This window comes from Tursiops truncatus, chromosome 2 (genome assembly GCF_011762595.2).
Source record: "Tursiops truncatus isolate mTurTru1 chromosome 2, mTurTru1.mat.Y, whole genome shotgun sequence".
Lineage (NCBI taxonomy): Eukaryota > Metazoa > Chordata > Mammalia > Artiodactyla > Delphinidae > Tursiops > Tursiops truncatus.
This window is the reverse complement of record NC_047035.1, coordinates 25164716-25183436: the sequence shown is the minus strand read 5'-3', so window position 1 is coordinate 25183436 and position 18721 is coordinate 25164716. Positions and strand designations below refer to the sequence as shown.

The window sequence follows — 18721 nt, the reverse complement described above, 5'->3', positions numbered from 1 at the left end:
CCAATTTTCATCATGTCCTTTCGTTGGTGCAGAAGAGATTGAGCTGGGCTGAATCCACAGTGGCCCCAGCCTCCCAGGACTACCTTGATTAGGTTTCCAAGTGATTCTCACCCTCAGAAAGTTTGGGAAAGCTTTTACCTTTGGGTTTGGGGGATTCTGATTTGATAAATATTAACTATACTTTTGGAAAAAGGGAAACATTGGAACGTGCTACCCACTGGGTTCACTAAACCTTTGATACACTGTGAAACAACTGCTTTAGCTGACCCCACTTACCTGGAAGATGCCTCTGGAATAGCTGAGTTCCTCAGGTCCCTGACTGGGCTGTGGTCTGATCTGTAACCAGGAGTTGTCCACTGGGGCAGGGGGCTGGTGAGTTGGCAAAGCCACCATCTTCCATTGTTCTAATGATACTGAGTACTTCTTACCTCTTTATCTCCCGTTCTCTCCTTCCTTCCTGCCCCTCCTGCAGGCACAAGAAGAAGAATACCCATTCATTCTTCAGAAGGACCCAGATCTCTTTCAGTGAGGCCTTCAACTTATGGCAGATCAACCTTCATGAACTCGTTCTGCGTGTGAAGGGGCTGAGGCTGGCCAGCTGGGTGTCGGCCCTGCTCTGCTGGCTGTTGCCTGCTCCACACTGAGTGGACTTACTGTTCCCTTCCCGGTGTGACCTTTTGGTGGCCAAGGGGTCTTTTCACTCCTCACTCTTCCATCATGTCTCTATGCGCTTGCCCCGATTCTGCCAGCTGGTGGCCTGGAGCCCCACGGTCTCTGTCCATGGCACCGTTGTGCTCCACCTCTGAAATTCCTCTCCTTTGGAGCCCTTGTCTTGGGACCCCCAAGCTGTGCCGTGTGATAGGTTCCTTTCTCTCTGTATCCAGGGAGAAGGCACGGCAGTCTGCTTTCCCGCTCCCCCTGTGGGCCATTGGGTTGGATGCCCCCCCCTTCCGTTAACCCTTCCTGTTATCAGGATGGACCATGAATCCCACTGAGGGCACATTTAACTTGCAGGAAGTTCGATTTTGCTGGAAGGGAGCGTGGTCTCTGAACTGGAGAACAGTTTCCTCTCCTTGCGCTGTCGCCCCCCAGAGGTGCCGACCTTAGCGAGGTGGCTTGGCGCCCACGCCAGCCTCTGTGGCAGCTGTGAGTTCACTGCTGTCGTGGTGACCCTTTGGTGTTTTCTGTACTGTGATTCAATAAAAACCCCTTCAGGGTTGCAGAGCAGAGCTTGGTCAGTGGGATTTTTATTCCAGGTTGGGAGTGAATCCACTTTGGCCACTAGGTAGGAGTGGGTCTGGATGCCGTGCGACATTGTGATCTGCTCGGCTTCCTGGCTCTGAAATCCTTCCACCCTTCCACTGTGCGGCAGCTTTCTGATTCTTGCATGTTTCTCTCACTTTCTAAGACTGAGACCTTGGTTGGAGTGGCCCAAGGCCAGGAACTCGGAGGCTCAGCTGAAACCTCTGACTTTGGTTCCCCCGGTTTCTCACCTCATTCCCTGTGACCTGGCACCTGCCTTGTTCTACCAGTTGGCTTCTGACTTAGCCCTTGGATTCATCATTTGATACCCCCAGTCCTGGAGACTGTAGTCTAAAGTTCAGTCACCGTGGCTGGGCTTCCACTCTGAAACCTCTTTGTCGCCTGTCTGGACTCTGCTTCTACCTTATTGCCTGTTGCTAGCCTGCCCCCCCCCACTCGATCATCTGGTCCTGTTTTGGGGACACCCGCAAACTCCTGTGTTTGTGTGGTCTCCAGATCCCCAAGACCCCAGATATGGCAGATCCTAGCTCTCACCGAGCACCCAGGCTCACAGAGAGTAATTGTGTTTAAATCTCTCCAATCTTACTTCACTGCATCCATGAGGGCAGAAAAAACCCTAAATTTAAGTCTCATTTTCCGTTCTCTTTATTTATAACACAAGAAGCAGATTTTTCACTGACCAGAGATGATTCGCAATCCCTTTATTTCCTGAAAAAATTAATTGTTCTTAGTGACCAGTTGGTTGCACCCTGAGACCTGACAGAATAATTTGCAGGATCTGTTATGAGTCACGAGGACGCACGCTGCATATTACATTTTATGGTGTCTTTTATAGCCACTGAAGTAAATATAAATGTCCTTTTTGTTCAAGGTAATGGTTACTTGCTTTTCACTTTGGGCTTAATGGTTGGCTTCCTGCTGCCTTGGGATCTAAGACATCAGCATGTTGCCAGAACAGTTATCCAGAGAGAGCTGAGAGGCTGGGAGAGCTTGGGGTACAGAGCAGTTTGAAAATAGGAGGGGTCAGTGTTTACTGAGTGCCTTCCACGTGTGAGAGAACATGCTAGGTTCTTTGTAAATAAGTTACATCTTGACTTGTCTCATCAGCTCTATGAGGGCGAGGGGTCATTAGCCTCATCTCACAGAGATGGGAACTGAGGCTCAGAGAAGTTTAGTAATTTGCTTGAAGTCACTCAGCTGCTGAATGAGGGTCCATGCTTTGCTTTTTATTCCACAGTGCTGGAGATATGGATTACGCCTGCTCCGTGAGCTGTCATATGTGCCTGAATTGTGACTCTAACACCCTGACTTAGAGAAAGTTGGGTTTTCAGTGGAATTGTGACTCTAACACCCTGACTTCAGAGAAAGTTGGGTTTTCAGTGGAAGTGGGGGAGTGGATGGGTGAAGGAGACAAAAAGTTCTGGAAGTGCAGACCGAGTCCTGCATGTTCCTCGGGCCTAAGACAGGATGGACCTGGACCACTGTGATACTGCAGTGCAATTCTGATGCTGACCACCTAGAGCTAGTACAGACTCTGTTCCCTTAAGCACATAGTTCCCATAAGACTGCCCTCACTTCAAACACAAGTTGCAGGTTTGGGGGTCCCTAGGCCATCTACACTTTTGACCAACTGACTACAAATTTGGGGGTTCCCACAACCCCCGTAGATTTGATAATTTGCTGAATGACTCACAGAACTCAGGAAAGCACTACACTTGTGACCAGGCAAACGAAGAGACACACAGGGTGAGGTCTGGGAGGATCTCGAATGCAGAGCGTCTGGGTTCTTGCTGTGAAGGGAACCTCTTGGCACAGAAATGTGTTCGTTGAGCTTCAGTGTCCAGAGTTTTTATCAGGGTTTCATTATATAAGCACGATTGATTGAATCATTGACCACGTGACTGAACACAATCTCCAGGCCCCCTTCCCTCCCTGGAGAAGGTGGGGCTGCTATCAACCCCATCCTGAGTCATTTAGCATAAGCTCAGGTGTGATCCAGGGGGCACACCATGAATAACAGAGATACTCCCATCACTAAGAAAGTCCAAGGATTGAGAGGTCGTCTCCCAGGAGCAGACAAAGCAACAAAGACCAGGCAGAGTCTTCACTGTATAACAATCACTCTGGTGTCTCGTCATCCTGTGTACTTGGCCTGAGGTGCGTCTTTATCGACTGACCACTGGTCTGTGCCTTCTGCTCTGCCAGGTGGAGCCACCTCTGGTGGATCCATCTCAGGATCTCTGTTCTGCAGCTCAGAGAGTGTGCACGTGAGTTTATACGTGGGACCTTTGCCCTGCTCCCTTCTGTCCTGTGGAACTTCCATGCACTGATTTGGGTTTGGTGCTTCCAGTAAAATCCTGCGGCTTTCTTCTCCCAGCAGTTACAGTGTGTCAGGAAGTCAGCACCAGCTTACTTTGAAGAGCACCTTCTCTTTTAACCCTTGGATCCTTACTCAATTTAGGTGTTGGCTTCTTTGATTTGGGCAACATGGCTATAGTTCCCCTTCCCTCTTCTCATCCACCTGAGGAGAATTCCAACTCGATGGCCCATTTGGCTTCTCGAGTATGCACCCAGCTCATAGGAAGTGCGGATGTCCTGGTTTGTAGTAAGTGCTCAATAAACACGCAAATATTTAGACTCTCAGAATGCTTCACTATTTTCAAGGGAGTTGAAATCTGTGTATTGAAAAAGAAGCTGCACATGCCAGTCTCCCTCTGCTAGGAACACTGCCTTGTTTGATTGTCAGGTTAATTTCCGCCGTGTTCTGAGCCCACTCCCGGGATCAGCGATGGTCACTCTCAGCATCGTGGGCTGCTAGGTGCTCCCGTCCTCCACCACTTCACGGCTGTAGGGACTTCTGATGACATCTCAGAAAATGAGTGTGGCTCCAAGCGGCACAAATCCTCAGGGGCAGTGCTTTGGAGGTTTGGAATTATCCTCAGTGTAAGCAAATGTGAGAAGGGCGGGATGGAGCCTTGCCGAGGGACACTGGGGCTTCAGCAGTCTCAGGGTGTGGCCAGGCGGAGCTAGGGTCTGAGCTGGGAACTGGTGACTGGGCAAGATCTGAATAGACAGGATGAACAGGGTCTCAGAGAGTTCCTGGCAGCCTGGCCTGCTGGGGGTGATGTTTGCTGGGCTGGATCGGGGGTGAGAGGCCTTGAATGCCCGGCGACCTGGTGCCGCTGCTGTTTGTAACTGGCCAAGGGGGACTGGGGAGGCCCCGTCTCCTAAGCCTTAAGTCTGCAAATATTTTGGTAAAAACCCATTTGTTCAGAAAGGCTCTGCTCTCACCTCCTTTCCTTCCTCCCTCCCTCCCTCCTTCCCTCCTGTGGAGTAAAGCTTATTACAAAGCTGCTCTCCCCTTTTCTGAAGGAAGGATGAGGGACCCTCAGCAGAGTAAATATTAAACCTTGGGCTGTGATGTCCGTGTTCCTACAGCCAGTGCCTCCTGGCCCGGTTTACTCGACTTCTCTGGAGGCTGCCTCAGCCCCCGTCATCGGCTAGCTCCTCTGCTAGCCAGGTCACCGTGCCCCTGGCCAGCACTGCAAGGGACAGGAAGCGCTCTTTCTGCCCAGTTCTGCCTTTGGCTTAGCGATAGCAAAGAGCCTCTGGTGTTTCTTCCTGTTTTTCTCTCTCCCGTGTGTAAAGGGAAGTCCAGGCTGGTGAAGTGGTGAAGCGATGGGTGTCCATAGCCCCCTGACCCCTGACATTTCAGCTCCCATTTCCTCATCCCTCCTTCCTGAGCAGTGCTTTCCAAACTTCCCTGTATACACAAGTAACCTAGGCTAATGTTAAAACACAGGTTCTGCCTCAGTGGGTGTGCGTGGGGCCTGAGGTTCAGCATTTCTAACCAGCTCCTGGGGGATGCTGATGCTGCTTGTCTGAGGGTGATGCTTTGAGTTGCAAGGCTCTGATCAGTGGTTCTCAAGGTGTGGCCCTGGGACAGGCAGCATCAGTGTAACCCAGGAGCTGGTTAGAAATGCAGGTCTCAGACCCCACTCCAGATCTGCCGAAGCAGAAACTCTGGGGGTGGGACCCACCAGTCTGTTTTAATGAGCCCTCTAGGGAATTCTGATGTACACACTCACGGTTGAAATCTCTGGTCTATAGGTCTCAACTCTACCTGCACATCGGGATCACCGGGAGAGCTCTGAATGCCCAAGATTCTGATTAACTTGGTTTGAATGAGGGCCAGGCACTTAAAACAATTTTTTAAAACTTTTTATTTTGAAATAACTTTAGATTTACAGTAGGTTGTAAAGACAGTACCCAGAGGATACCCATATAGCGTTCACCTAGCTCTCCCCAATGTTAACACCTTACATAACCAGGGTAACCTTTATTAACACTAAGAATTAACATTAGTACAATACCATCAACTAAACTATTCCAGTTTCATCAATTTCCTCACGAATGTCCTCGCCACGTCCCAGGATCCAGTCTAGGACGTACTTTACATTCATTTGTCACGTCTCCTTAGTCCCTGCTCTAGGACAGCTCCTCAGACGTCCCTTGTTTTTCATGACCTTGACACTTTGGAAGGGCACTGGCCAGGTACTTGTAGATCGTCTTTCAAGTTTGGCTTGTCTGATGTTTTCTTGTGATGAGAATGGGATTAGGGGTTTGAGGAAGAATACCACGAAGGAGGAGCACCCCCTCATCGTGCCACACCCCGGGAAACATCATATGGACAGCAGGGATGTACTGATTTTGTTCCTTCAAGCTCCGCAGCCAGGGTTGGGACCCAGCGTTAGGCTCATGCACCTTCCAGGTATCTTCTGGAGAAGGAAGAAACGCAGCTTATGAACTTCTCCACAGGTGGGCGTTAGGCAGAGCCTCTTTGAGATTAAGGGAGGCCTGGCTATTTCCAAATTAAAAGACTCCCAGGAAACTAAAAAATGCAGCTCTACCAACACAAGGTAATACAAATGGCTGTGTAATTTTAATGTTTACATTTACCACACGTTAACTCTTTAAGCAAACACACAAATGTAGTGACAAATGGATGTAACATCAGAAGGGTGAGCACCAAACCCCTCCCACCAAAAGATAGGCCTGGCACTAGCAATTTTGTTTTCCAGGTGTATTTGCAGCCCTAGACATGGAAATCACTAGTGGGAGGTTGGCAGGGAGCCCTCCAGTCAGTCACTCCTGAGTGGTGGGCCTGGTGTCCTCTGCATCAGCCTGGACTGGCAACCACCTCCCAGTGCCCAGAGGGGAAGTCAGAGTCTCAGCTGGGCTGGTGGTCGACTGTTTCTAGCCCACGACTGACTGCCCAAGCCACGAATGACGGAAGTGCTTGGTGATCCTTCCTCTAGGTGAGTAATAACAGAGGGAAGGCTGGAGGGTGGAGCGCCAGCAGCAGGACTTTCCTCCAAGGTGACACTGGGTGGGACATGAAGTCCTTCCAGGTTGATGAATTGGGGACAGAGGTCAGGGGCTCTGGGTATTCCTTGCCCTCTTGGAGTTTCCAGGGCTGTGTGTAGGTGGGGATCTTCTTCCCTGGCCCCTGGGTGCTTGCTCCTTTTTGTGCCAAATGTAAGCATGTGCACATCAGAGTATCTGTAAACATCTGTTGACAGCGGCTGCTACCATCATGGAGGTGATGCCCTCCAGCCCAAGGGCGTGGGCTCTCTCTACAGTTGGCCTGAGTTCAAATCCTGTTGCCCTCAGTGTTCTGTGTGATCTTGGGCAAGCAACACAACTTCTCTGGGCTCCAATTCCTAGATTTGAATAGTGGGAATAATAGTACCTACCTCACGGGGTCATTGGGAGGAGGAAGTTAGATAATATATGCAATGTGCTTGCAGAAATGCTTAGAGAAGAGAAACCATAGCAAGTGCTCAATAAATGTCACTTATTTTTATGATTAGCCCCCATGGCAGACCGTATTCCCAACGCCTTTTCTTAACCCTGCCCTCTACTTGAGAGGCTGAAAAAGTGAGGTCTTGGTTTCCCAGCTTCCCTTGCAGCTGGTGGTGGCACACGACATGGCAGGTGAAGAGGAATCTTTTGGAGTGATTCTGGGAAGCTTTTTTTTTAGATATTGATATAGGTATAGTTTGTGAGTATTGCCCCTTCTTCTTCATTCCAGCAGGGGAGACTGGTGTGTGGTTTTGGATGTCTGGAACTTTAGCAGCCATTTTGTGATCTTGAGGTGGTAGGTACAACTTGATGTTTTATTTGGGCATGTAGCAACCTCTGCTGGATGCTGGCCATCACTCCTCCCAGCCATATGACAACCCTATGACGTCTAGGGACCACTGTTATCCTCTGTGTACAGGTGAGTAAACTGAGGCACGGAGGCTTGGATTGCTTGCTAGAGGCACACAAGCAGTGAATGGTGGAGCCAGGCTTTGAGCCAAGGTAGTCTGCAGCCAGAGCTTCTGCTCTCAACTACTGACTTTCCATTTTCCTCTGCTGGAGTGGACTGCTTCCACTGAGCCTGCTAGAGGTTGGACCCGTCCTGCCTTCCTGCAGCCTCCTCAGTCTGGAGCTAGTGGGTTCCTGAAGTGGTGGGCTTCTGTGCTTCCTGCAGTGAGTGCAGCTGGGCAGTGGCACCCTAGGAGTAGTCACTTCTCTGCAGAGGGTCGGCCTGTATGGCCCAGGGCTCACCCAGCCAGCGAGGCCTCACATCGAGCCTCTTGGGCAGCCTTGGGTGCTGGAATGCATCCCCTTCTAGGGAAATCCTTATAAGGGAAGTTGACATTGGCAGAGATTCAATTTTGCCCCATGGTAAGTAGGAATATAGAGGAGGTTCTGCCTTTTTCACTTCTTTCTCTCCCTCCTGCCTCCCCTCAGGTATGCAGGGAAAAATGATGACTGACATGGGATTTAGAAGAGAAACCAGGAACATTCAGGATGTTATAATGAGCTGATTAGAAGTGAGTTCCGACTTGTAACAGCTTATGTCCATAATAACCAGATGGCACAATGTGTCCAGAGTAGGCTCTGATCTTTTTCCTACCTTTGTCCTGGACCGTATTCTCTGGATGGGGGCCAGTGTCGCCTACACTGAGCCGGACAGCTGGAGGTCAGGCCCATCAACCTAATTCTGCTATCACTGGGCAGCTTGTTTCGGTTTCTGAGCCTCTGCTTCCCCTGCTATGAAATGGAGTGGTTGTCCATAGGTTGCCCTTTCTTGGAGGACTGTGATGAATGTGAATAGATAGTGCCAGTGAAAGCGACAGGGAAGAGCAACGCTAAGAAACTAACAGAGACATAGCGTGCAAGTGAACAGTTTATCTACCCAGCATCCCTTGCAGCTTTAACAGAACTCCCTTCTCCTGTAGCGACACCCATTCCTGCGAGTATGCTGATCCAGTGTCTCCCACACGCCATGGCGGTAGACAGATGGCCATCTCTCTGGCCACAGACATTGGTTCCAGCATGGGCTCATGACTCCAAGGGCATTCCTGTGACTTTCAGCGAAGACTATGGAGGATGACTGTCTTTCCACTGGTTCCTAAGTTCCAGTGGCTATCTTGCCTGCCTCTCTTTTGAACTCCTAGATCCAGCCATTCCTGCAGGCCAGATCCACTTTGGTTTTTCAATTACATGAGCCAATAAATCTGCCTCTCCCTTTTTTGTGTGTTACTTTAAATTGGGTATTTGCGTTTTAACCCAAAGTGCCCTTATCATTGCAGCTATTATCTTTAAGGGCCCTGGACCCACGTTTGGAAGATGTGGAGAACCCAGAGGAAGTCTAGAGGAGAATAATAGACATGTCTACAGGGATAGAAAATAAAGAGACGATTATAGACTGGACACTCTCCAGAGAGCTGAGCAAGAGAAAACAGAGTTAAATTACAGTAAGGTCTTATTGTTACTGCTGTTGTTGAGACGATGAGAGTGAGGGCTGCTGATTGGTTACCTTATATGTTATTTTCTGGTCAAAACCAACACAAAGGCCATGCCATTCTGGCTGGATACCAGTTGTATGGACACGCTTTCTATAATAGCCATGGCTATTTTCTGATGATCCATAGGGTATTTAGAAACTGGCTTTTTGGCTGAAATAGGCTTAATTTCTCTTATTGATTCTCGTAGTTGCTGTCCACCCAGGTTACCACCAGAGAGCCGGCAGGAGCTCTTTCTTTAATCACAGTGTTAGTTTGAAAGAGACATCCTGGGAGCATTTAAGGTAAAGACAGCCTCCCGTAGGTGCTCCCCATTGGCCTGAGAGCTGAGCTGGCCAGTTCACAGAGCCCATGTTTAACCAAGGATGAGTTTGGGAACTGGACTGTGTATGTGGAAGCTTCTCTTTCTTCTGCTTTTCCTACTTCACACGTCCTGTTGCGTGAGATGAGAGCTCCTGTGAGGGTTGTCACCTCTCTCTGCCTGTCTGGGTTGTGAGATTCCTAAACGGGCTGATCTTGATGTTTTATAGACATCTCCATGGTCACCCCATCTCCACAGTCTTGCTCTGGGTGTTCACTCTGCCTCTCTCTGCTTTTCCTTATATCCAAGCCCTCTGCTTTCTATGTTCATGACAGCTCTCAAGTCCTGCCTTCTGTAGGGAACTTCCCAAGATCACTGCCCTTGTTGAGCTCCTCTCCTCCCCCTCTCAGTTCTCTTGATACGTCTGTCTACCCCCACCATCCACACTCATCTGTCTGCGTGCCCTGTGCAGTCCTTGGAGGGCAAGGGCCACCTCTTTGTCTCTTGCATGCTCTTTGACACCAGGACAGTGGAGGCCATAGTAAGCCTTTCATTGGTCGTCATGTGGCCACTTACACATGCCTCGATTCATGTATGTCACATGCATCCCTTCAATGCCCTTTTATTGCGGAGGGGAGTGGAGAGACAAGATGAATCAGACATGACGCCTGCCTTTAAGGAACTGGGGTATATTTCACAAGAGCAGCTGGCTTTGGGTAAGGAGAGAGCCTCCTGCCGGTGGGGGCAGAGGTGAGCCAGGAGGTCTGTGGCCTGGGAGGAGAGAAAAGGATTTAAACAACTCTTGGGGACCAGTGATGCCAGTCAGCAGCTCTACCTGGAAGCAAGATTTGATGAGACCATCTCTATCTCTCTTCGGGGCCAGTATTTCCCCAAATTTCATTTTTACCAAGGAACCTGCATTCACTGTCTTAGTGGTTGGTGCCACCAGCAGTCACCCAGGTGCAAAAGCCAGGAGTCAGCCTTTGAAGTGAGGGTCTTGACCTTCATAGAAATGCCCCATAAACTATATCACCTTGTATGTCCTATATCCGCTCCTCTCCCACTCTACCACCAGCATCCTGGTTCAGGTCTGATCCCCTCATTGGCCTCCTTGCCTCCCAACATGTCCCACCAAACTGGCTCTTGTTCAATTCACCTAAAGCCAATTTGCCTACGGTCATTTGGCCAAAAACCTGTTTGCCCAACGACCCATTCTCCCAAAGACCAGTTTACCTCAAGTTAAGTATTCTTGAACGTTTTCAGATCCATTTAACCTTCCTGTTATTTCTTGCCTTTTTTTTCTTTTCACTTTAAAGATTTTTAAAACCAATTCATGCAAGAGTATTTGACTTAATTTTGTATTTCTCATAAGTATTTATTAAACAGGCAGCTCTTTGAACAATTATTTTGTACTCCTATGGATGTCTTTTTCTAGATTACCTATTTTCATTAACTTTAAAGATAGCCAATATTTAGCCATTTCTTCTAAAGACACTTTCCTTAAAATATGGCTGTCCTAGCAAAAAAGAAAAAAATATTCAAGGCATTAATTATAATCAATTGCTATGCACTGTGTCATCTTTTTTTTTTTTTAACATCTTTATTGGAGTATAACTGCCTTACAGTGTTGTGTTAGTTTCTGCTGTATAACAAAGTGAATCAGCTATATATATACATATATCCCCATATCCCCTCCCTCTTGTGTCTCCCTCCCACCCTCCTTATCCCACCCCTCTAGGTGGTCGCAAAGCACCGAGCTGATCTCGCTGTGCCATGCAGCTGCTTCCCACTAGCTATCTGTTTTACATTTGGTAGTGTATATATGCCAATGTTACTTTCTTACTTTGTCCCAGCTTACCCTTCCCCCTCCCCGTGTCCTCATGTCCATTCTCTATGTCTGTGTCTTTATTCCTGTACTGCCCCTAGGTTCATGAGAACCTGTTTTTGGTTTTGTTTTTTTTTTAGATTCCATATGTATGTGTTAGCATACGGTATTTGTTTTTCTCTTTTTGACTTACTTCACTCTCTGTATGACAGACTCTAGGTCCATCCACCTCACTACAAATAACTCAATTTCGTTTCTTTTTATGGCTGTGTAGTATTCCACTGTATATATGTGCCACATCTTCTTTATCCATTCATCTGTCGATGGGCATTTAGGTTGCTTCCATGCCCTGGCTATTGGAAATAGGGCTGCAGTGAGCATTGTGGTACATGGCTCTTTTTGAATTATGGTTTTCTCAGGGTATATTGTGCACTGTGTCATCTTGATCCCTTAACTAAGGGTACATCAAGTTCAGATGAAAAAGGGTGGGTATTAATGCTGAGTTTTGGTGTGGTGCGTACTATTTTATGAATTAGAGACCTTGGAAAAGGATGATTCTTACATGCAATATGACAGGTTTGCTACATCTCCCCACTGCCAATGACTGATGCACAGTGTATGCTCAACTCACAGGTCCTGAGTGAATGAGTGAGATTCTGAGATGAGAGTCTAGTACTGCCATTTGTAGCAAAGCAATTTATCTCATGATTGAACTGTGTCAACCATCAGGAAGGAGACATTTGCCTCAAGTTTTAAACAGAGAAGCCAGTGGTATAAAATAGACTGTCACTGGCAAAGCTTTTGACCTAGGAAAATAGATTGGATTTGTCTAGGGTTCTAAGACAGACGTAACAAACACCTGGCCCCTACCATGGCCCATGCAAACTCCACAAGTTGGTCATTGTATCCTCTCAAGTTGAACTGGGATATGGCTCCAGAATCCTTCTTAACACAGCACACACGTCAACTGCTCCTGATTGAGCAGTGTTGGCATGTAATGCCTAAGTGCTGTTTTGGGCCTCAAAGTAGGATCCTTTCTTTACCTGGGAGAGTTTCAGAGCTCTCATAAATGAAGACAGGAAGACGATCAAGTTAGCTTTCTGATGGTGGGGAGGAGATCATCTTGGGCTCATTTGGGCAGATTAATTGAAAGGCGTTGAGATGTCATTCCCTAGCTTAGAGGACTTTATTCGACACTGTATGGCTGTGTTTTCCTTTGGAGGGACTTTGGTCTTCTGGGGGTGTGGGGAGCAAAAATGAATCTGAGCATGGGAACTAAAGGAGTTCCGGCCAAAAGCCTGATCTCCTCCCACAGTGTTCAGCTTGGAAGCTGCAGTGTGGAGCTAGGAGGGATCCTGGAATGGGAGTCCGGAGACTGGTGGGTGCTGACCAGCTGGTCACTTAGCGCAAGCCTTCTCCTCCCTAATCCTCTGATTTCTTACCTGCAAATTAAGGAGACTGGGCTAAATGAGCGGTTCTCCATGGGGGTGCTACTACCCCCAGGCACTTTCTGGAAATGTGTGAGGACATTTTTGGTTATCATAATGACTAGGGATTGCTACTGGCACCGATCGGGTGGGGTCAGGGACGCTAGACATCTTCCTATGGACAGGGCAGCTTTACCCAGCGAAGAATTGTCCTGTGACCAGTGTGGTGTCCAGGATATTCATGTGGTAAAAATCCCGACTGAACTGAATCTACAACCTAACTCTGTTTTACATATAAAGGCAAACCTTTTTTTTTTTCATGGTATTAATACCTGTTGAATTTTACAGGAATGCAATTACCATGAGAGTTGAGGGGTGATTTGTTTCTTTAGGAATTATTGGTCACTCTTCTGGGAAAACACATAACCAATGAAAATGCAGAGCCTGCATTTGAATGGCCAGTGTCCCTGCATCAGTCTGACTTTTAAAAATTATGCAAGTAGATTAATTTCATATATACACAGATTATAGTTTCTATGGATTTTGTTTCAGGATGGTCGGGGGCATTGCAAAATATTTGTTGTGAGAAGGGTGCATGAGGTCTGATTGGGCTAAAAAGCACTGGTCTAAAGATGCCCAAAGAGCCTTTTTAGCTCTGACATCCTCTGAGTGTGAGCAGAGAGGAGACTCGCTTGGCGTGAATAATGGAAAACATGCAGCAGTGGAGATGGATCAAGGCAAGGATTAATATCCCCAAGTTGAGCAGAGTCTGCTGCTGACAGTGCCCACTGCCGCACAACCCTGGTACTGAGGTGAAGTCCTTGATTTTGGACTCTGTTTCCAAATGGGATTCAGGACCAGAATGTCCTAGTTACATACACAGCCACGTGCATCTTTTACTGTCGGCAGGAGGTCTGACTCCATGGGCAACTGTTGTACGTGGAAGCTTACCTCCCCTCCTTCTCTCTGTAATCCTTCCTCATGCCCCTTTCTCATGATGTAATTTTAGTAGAAGTAAACTTGAACAGCCCAAAATTATATAATTAATTACATTGAGCTTCAATTACAATCACTAATTGATCCAAGCCTGCTAGCACAACGCTTTCATTACTTGGCACACAATTATTGAGTGCCTACCTTGTGCTGGGAATAACGTAGGAAATGGTCAATTTTTCCTGAGGAGAGAGGTTAGAGGGGGGTTAGGGTTGTCAAGACAGACCCGCTACGGACAAGGGGTAGTGGCCAAGGCTTTGCTGGGGACGTGGCAGGTGGGTACATCCCACTGGCCTTCTAGTTCAGTCGTGAATGTTCATAGGCTAAAAATCTCACAATGGCCATGCTGGGATCAGGCAGGCTGGTTTGGGCATCGGATGTCACACGTTGTGCTCTAGGTCTCTTTGGTTTTCTTTTGACTGTTGAATAGTAATTAGTTGCATCACCTCACTGGTCTCCCCACTCCTAACCGTTTCTCTGTAATCAAAGGCCTCGCTACTCAAACCTGAATCCGTATTCTTGTTAAATGCAGACTCTGGTTCAGCAGGTCTGGGTGGGGCCTGAGGTCCTGCATTTCCAACAAGCCCCCAGGTGATGCTGATGCTGCCAGTCCAGGGACCACACTTTGAGTCGCAAGGTGCCAGGATCACCAGATTACCCTCCTTTCAGGTGCTGACATTCCTTGAGGGAGAAGCCAAAGCAAAGTTATGACACCTAACTGCAGTCAGGGGTCTCCCAGAGCGGGACAATTACTCTCCAGTTGCACTGGGGTTACTTCCTCCTTGTCCGCTGTGTTTCTTTATGGGGCATGTGTTCTTACTTCTCCTGGTAGTGGCTGTATTAAGTAGCTCACTAGGTGAGTTCAGAGGTGGTAACAAAGGTGACACGTCCCAGAGGTTGTTAGGCATTTGTGAAGTGATTTATTCACCGAATACTTCCTGTCCACCTTGGAGGAGCTGGGTCCTATAGAAAAAGGAGAGACAGAGGTAAAAAGGAAGATATCCTTTGGGGTGGGAAAGGCCGGCAGGCAAACAAACACATGGTCTTAAAATGTGATCAGTACCCCGTGTGGAGCAAGCTGTGTGGCGCTCTGTTCCAGGGGACGCTAAGGACCAGCTGTGCCCTGGCGCCAGGGCGATGGTACGTCCACTTTACCAGGGATGCGAGCAGCCCAGCCCACTTGGGAACCTGAGTCGGAGGGTCATCTGGGAACCAGCTGGTCAAATGGAAGGCCTCCACTCCCAGAGTTCTTTACCTCACCCTCCTTCCACTCGCCTCTGCATTTCTCCTTGTACTGCACCCCTCCTCCTCAGTTTCCAGTAACACCCCGTTACTGGGCAATCAAAAAGGGAAAGGGGTGTTGGCCACTGGCTGTTTCTCAAAGAGGAAGAGCTGTAATCATGTCTGTTGTCGTTGCAGCAGGTCTGATGATGTCTCATCAGCCTGAGAATCCCCGAGCTGTGGGACCGCCTTCTCCTCCTGCCTCAGCTCCCCAAACAATGCTCCACAGCCATGTTCTACCTCTCTCACAAAGGAAGCGGGGGTCAGGAAGGCCACTGGGTCTCTGCAATTCAGCCTGAAGCCCATTCATCCAGGAGGGAGAGGTTTCATTATAGTCAGTTCTCCCCCGTTTCTGAGTTCTGAGGGTTTCCATGGGACCAAAGCATCCGCAGGGGCCAACGTGCCCCTGATGCTGTCTGACCATGCGGGCACTCGCTGGGCTGGACAAGTCCTCGGCTACTGCTTACCTTTCCTGGACACATTTCCCTTGTGAGCCTCTAACACCACGTTTGCCCGAATGACCCTCATTCCTCTCTTCTCCACCCTCTCAGGGCAACTTCGTCGTGACTTCTGGGTACAGCAGTCACCAGACAGACCACTGTCCTGAGCCACACGGGGGCACAGGGAAGCGCTGAGACCGTAAGAGTAGAGACACTAGGTGACCACTCTCCAGTCCAGAGGCAGCTCTACCTAGGAAATGCTCACAGCTGTGCTCTGACCACACACCCCTCTGGACTCCTGAGACCTAAAATAGGAGCGAGGCAGAGGATGTAGGGCTCCTTCTCGGGGACCCAGTGATGCCTCAGCTCTCATCAAGTTCCTCTATCTCCCCTCTTACCACCTCTGGGGAAAAATTTTTTTTGTGGCTGGGGTCGGACTGGGGGAAGTGTTGGAGGGTGCAGGGGGAGGAGAGAATCTTGCTCTTTACTCCTAATGTTTTTCTCCCAAATCCTTTGCTTAAATTTTGAGCCTATTCCATCCCCTAAAGAAAAATCCAGATAGCTAGCTTTCTGAATCAAAAGCTAGTAAACGCCGCCACCCCCCCCCCACTGCCATTTTGCAGTCTTATCTCTTCCCAGCCAATAAAAGGGAGAAGCCTGGTTGCTGCTTAATGGTGGGGATGGGGAAAGGGCAGTGAACAGGAAATGGGGAGGGGAGGATCCCAGCGCTGAAGAGGGCAAAAATCTTAATCTGTCACAATATACCGAGTCTTCCATTTGGTAAAGGATATATAATGAGATATTTCTGATCTTTTAGTTCTCTTTTGGCTTGCGGGACCAGCCCGCTGCCAAAGGACGCCTCTCCCTTCCTTTGGCCCTGTTTCTACCCCAGAATACATGCCTGCAGGTTTCCCTGAGCTCACTGGAGCTCTGGTGGTGAAGCAGGAATGTGAAAGTTCACTCAGTGGGAATTTTCTTTTCTTTTCTTTTATTTATTTAAAAAAATTTATTTTTGGCTGTGTTGGGTCTTCGTTGCTGCACGTGGGCTTTCTTTAGTTGCGGTGAGCAGGGGCTACTCTTCGTTGCGGTGTGTGGGCTTCTCATCGCGGTGGCTTCTCTTATTGTGGAGCACGGGCTCTAGGCGTGCGAGCTTCAGTAGTTGCGGTGCGTGGGCTCAGTAGTTGTGGCTCGCGGGCTCTAGAGCGCAGGCTCAGTAGTTGTGGCGCACGGGCTTAGTTGTTCTGCGGCACGTGGGATCTTCCCAGACCAGGGTGCAAACCCATATCCCCTGCATTGGCAGGTGGATTCTTAACCACTGAGCCACTAGGGAAGTTCTTTCTTTTTTGACTTACAGTGATTTTGAAGTTTAGGCATTCTCTGTCTTTCAGCCATGCTGAGGGTGTGGTTTTTGTGTAGCTTTAATTTTTCTTCTTGTTCTCTATTGTTTCTGGAGGAAATCTGGGGAGACAGACATGGGTAGCCACCACTGTCTCAGTAAAATGGAAGGGAGAGGCATCCTCTGGAAGGTGGGTGGCAAAGGGGGTAAGAAGCAAAAAGAACCATTTAAGATCCCACAAGATAGTAGGTGATCAACAAAAGTTTGTTTGCATGGAATTTGCCAGACAGAGCTGGGTTAGTTCTGGCTTTGCTTTCTACCAGCTGTGTGAGTCCTTGGACAAGTCATTTACCTTTCTATTCTTCCGTATCTTCCTCTATGATACAAAAATAATAAAGATACCAACTTCCTACCTCTTAGTGTTATGAGGATTGAATGGGAAGAGGCTTGGGGCATACTAGGCACTTAATAACATTAGCTATTATTATCATTACTACTACTACTACTATTATTATTATTCATTCACTATCTCAAAGAAACTCATCCGTGACAAGCATAAGCTCTGATAACAGTGGTTTAAGAAGACATGTTTCAACCTTAAACATTCTCCCTTTAATTCTCTTAGGAAGCAGCAGTAACAAGTTTCCAGTTTTGGTTTCTGATCCTGTTTAAGTTCCTAGTCCATTGCCTTGCATATAGTAAGTATGTACTCAGTAAATACTTGTTGAATGAATGATACTCCATATTTTCAACTATAACAAAAATAATGGGGCCATGTTTTTTTGTTTTTGTTTGTTTTTTATTTTATTTATTTATTATTTTTGGCTGCGTTGGGTCTTCGTTGCTGCGCGCAGGCTTTCTCTAGTTGCGGTGAGCAGGGCCTACTCTTCGTTGCGGTGCGCGCGCTTCTCATTGCAGTGGCTTCTTTTGTTGCGGAGCATGGGTTCTAGGCACACGGGCTTCAGTAGTTGTGGCACGTGGTCTCAGTAGTTGTGACTCACAGGCTCTAGAGCGCAGGCTCAGTAGTTGTGACACATGGGCTGCGGCATGTGGGATCTTCCCGGGCCAGGGCCCGAACCCGTGTTCCCTGCATTAGCAGGCGGATTCTTAACCACTGTGCCACCAGGGAAGTCCCTGGGGCCATGTTTTAAATCATTTCTCTCTCTCTTCCTCTCTCTCTCTCTCTCACACACACACACACACACACACACACACACACTCAGGCACACCCCATTTTAAAACAGAGTTCAACAAGGCTTTAAGCAGACATAGAATATATATTAGTTTTCTATTGCTGTGTAACAATATCACAGACTTAGTCACTTCCAACAGCACACATTTCTCTCAGTTTCTGTAGGTCAGGAGTCCCACATCTTAGCTGGGTCCTCTGCCCAGGGTCTCACAAGGTTGTGATCAAGGCTGAACACAGAGTCAGCCTGGTTGTGTTCTTTTCTGAGGCTTGAGACCCTCTTTCAAGTTCAATGAGGTTGTTGGCAGAATTCAGGTCCTTGTGGTTGTAGCATAGAGGCCCTCAGCTCTCAAAGGCTGCCCCTCTCCACAGGCAGTTCACAACATGGCTTTGCTTCTTCAAGGCCAGCAGGAGAGTGTGACTCTAACCTCAGGAAGGACCTAGTCCCTCTTTTAAGGGATCACCTGATTAAGCCAGGCCCACCCAGGATAAGCTCCATTTTGGTTATCTCCAACTCAAGGACGCTGCAAAGTCCTTCCACCTTTGCCAAGTAACATGACCAAATCACAGAGTGGCATCCCATCATATTCAGTCTCACCCACATTTAAAGGGAGGGGATTATACAAGATGTATAGGGTTGTGTGTGGGAGTTGAGGGGGTGGGAGTCTCGGGGGCCCTCTTAGAATTCCGACTATCACAGAACATCTCTTTCAGCTCAGTAGATATCATTACAAGTAGAAACTCCAAACTGGGTTTCTACGTTCGAGTTGACATAAACTCAAAGAAGGTGGGGTAGTTTCTGTATGC

General features: G+C 48.2%; 1 protein-coding gene across 5 annotated transcripts in view; it reads left to right on the top strand.

Moving 5' to 3' along the window:
- Positions 1 to 18721, top strand: part of ADCK1 (aarF domain containing kinase 1) — a 155542-nt gene that overhangs the window by 109670 nt on the left and 27151 nt on the right. For all 5 annotated transcript variants that reach the window (XM_033850775.2, XM_033850771.2, XM_033850774.2 and 2 more), the window contains one exon: positions 473 to 17423. In XM_033850775.2, the coding sequence (XP_033706666.1) occupies positions 473 to 644 (172 nt within the window). In that variant the 3' untranslated portion in view covers positions 645 to 17423. The remainder of the gene's footprint in view (positions 1 to 472; positions 17424 to 18721) is intronic.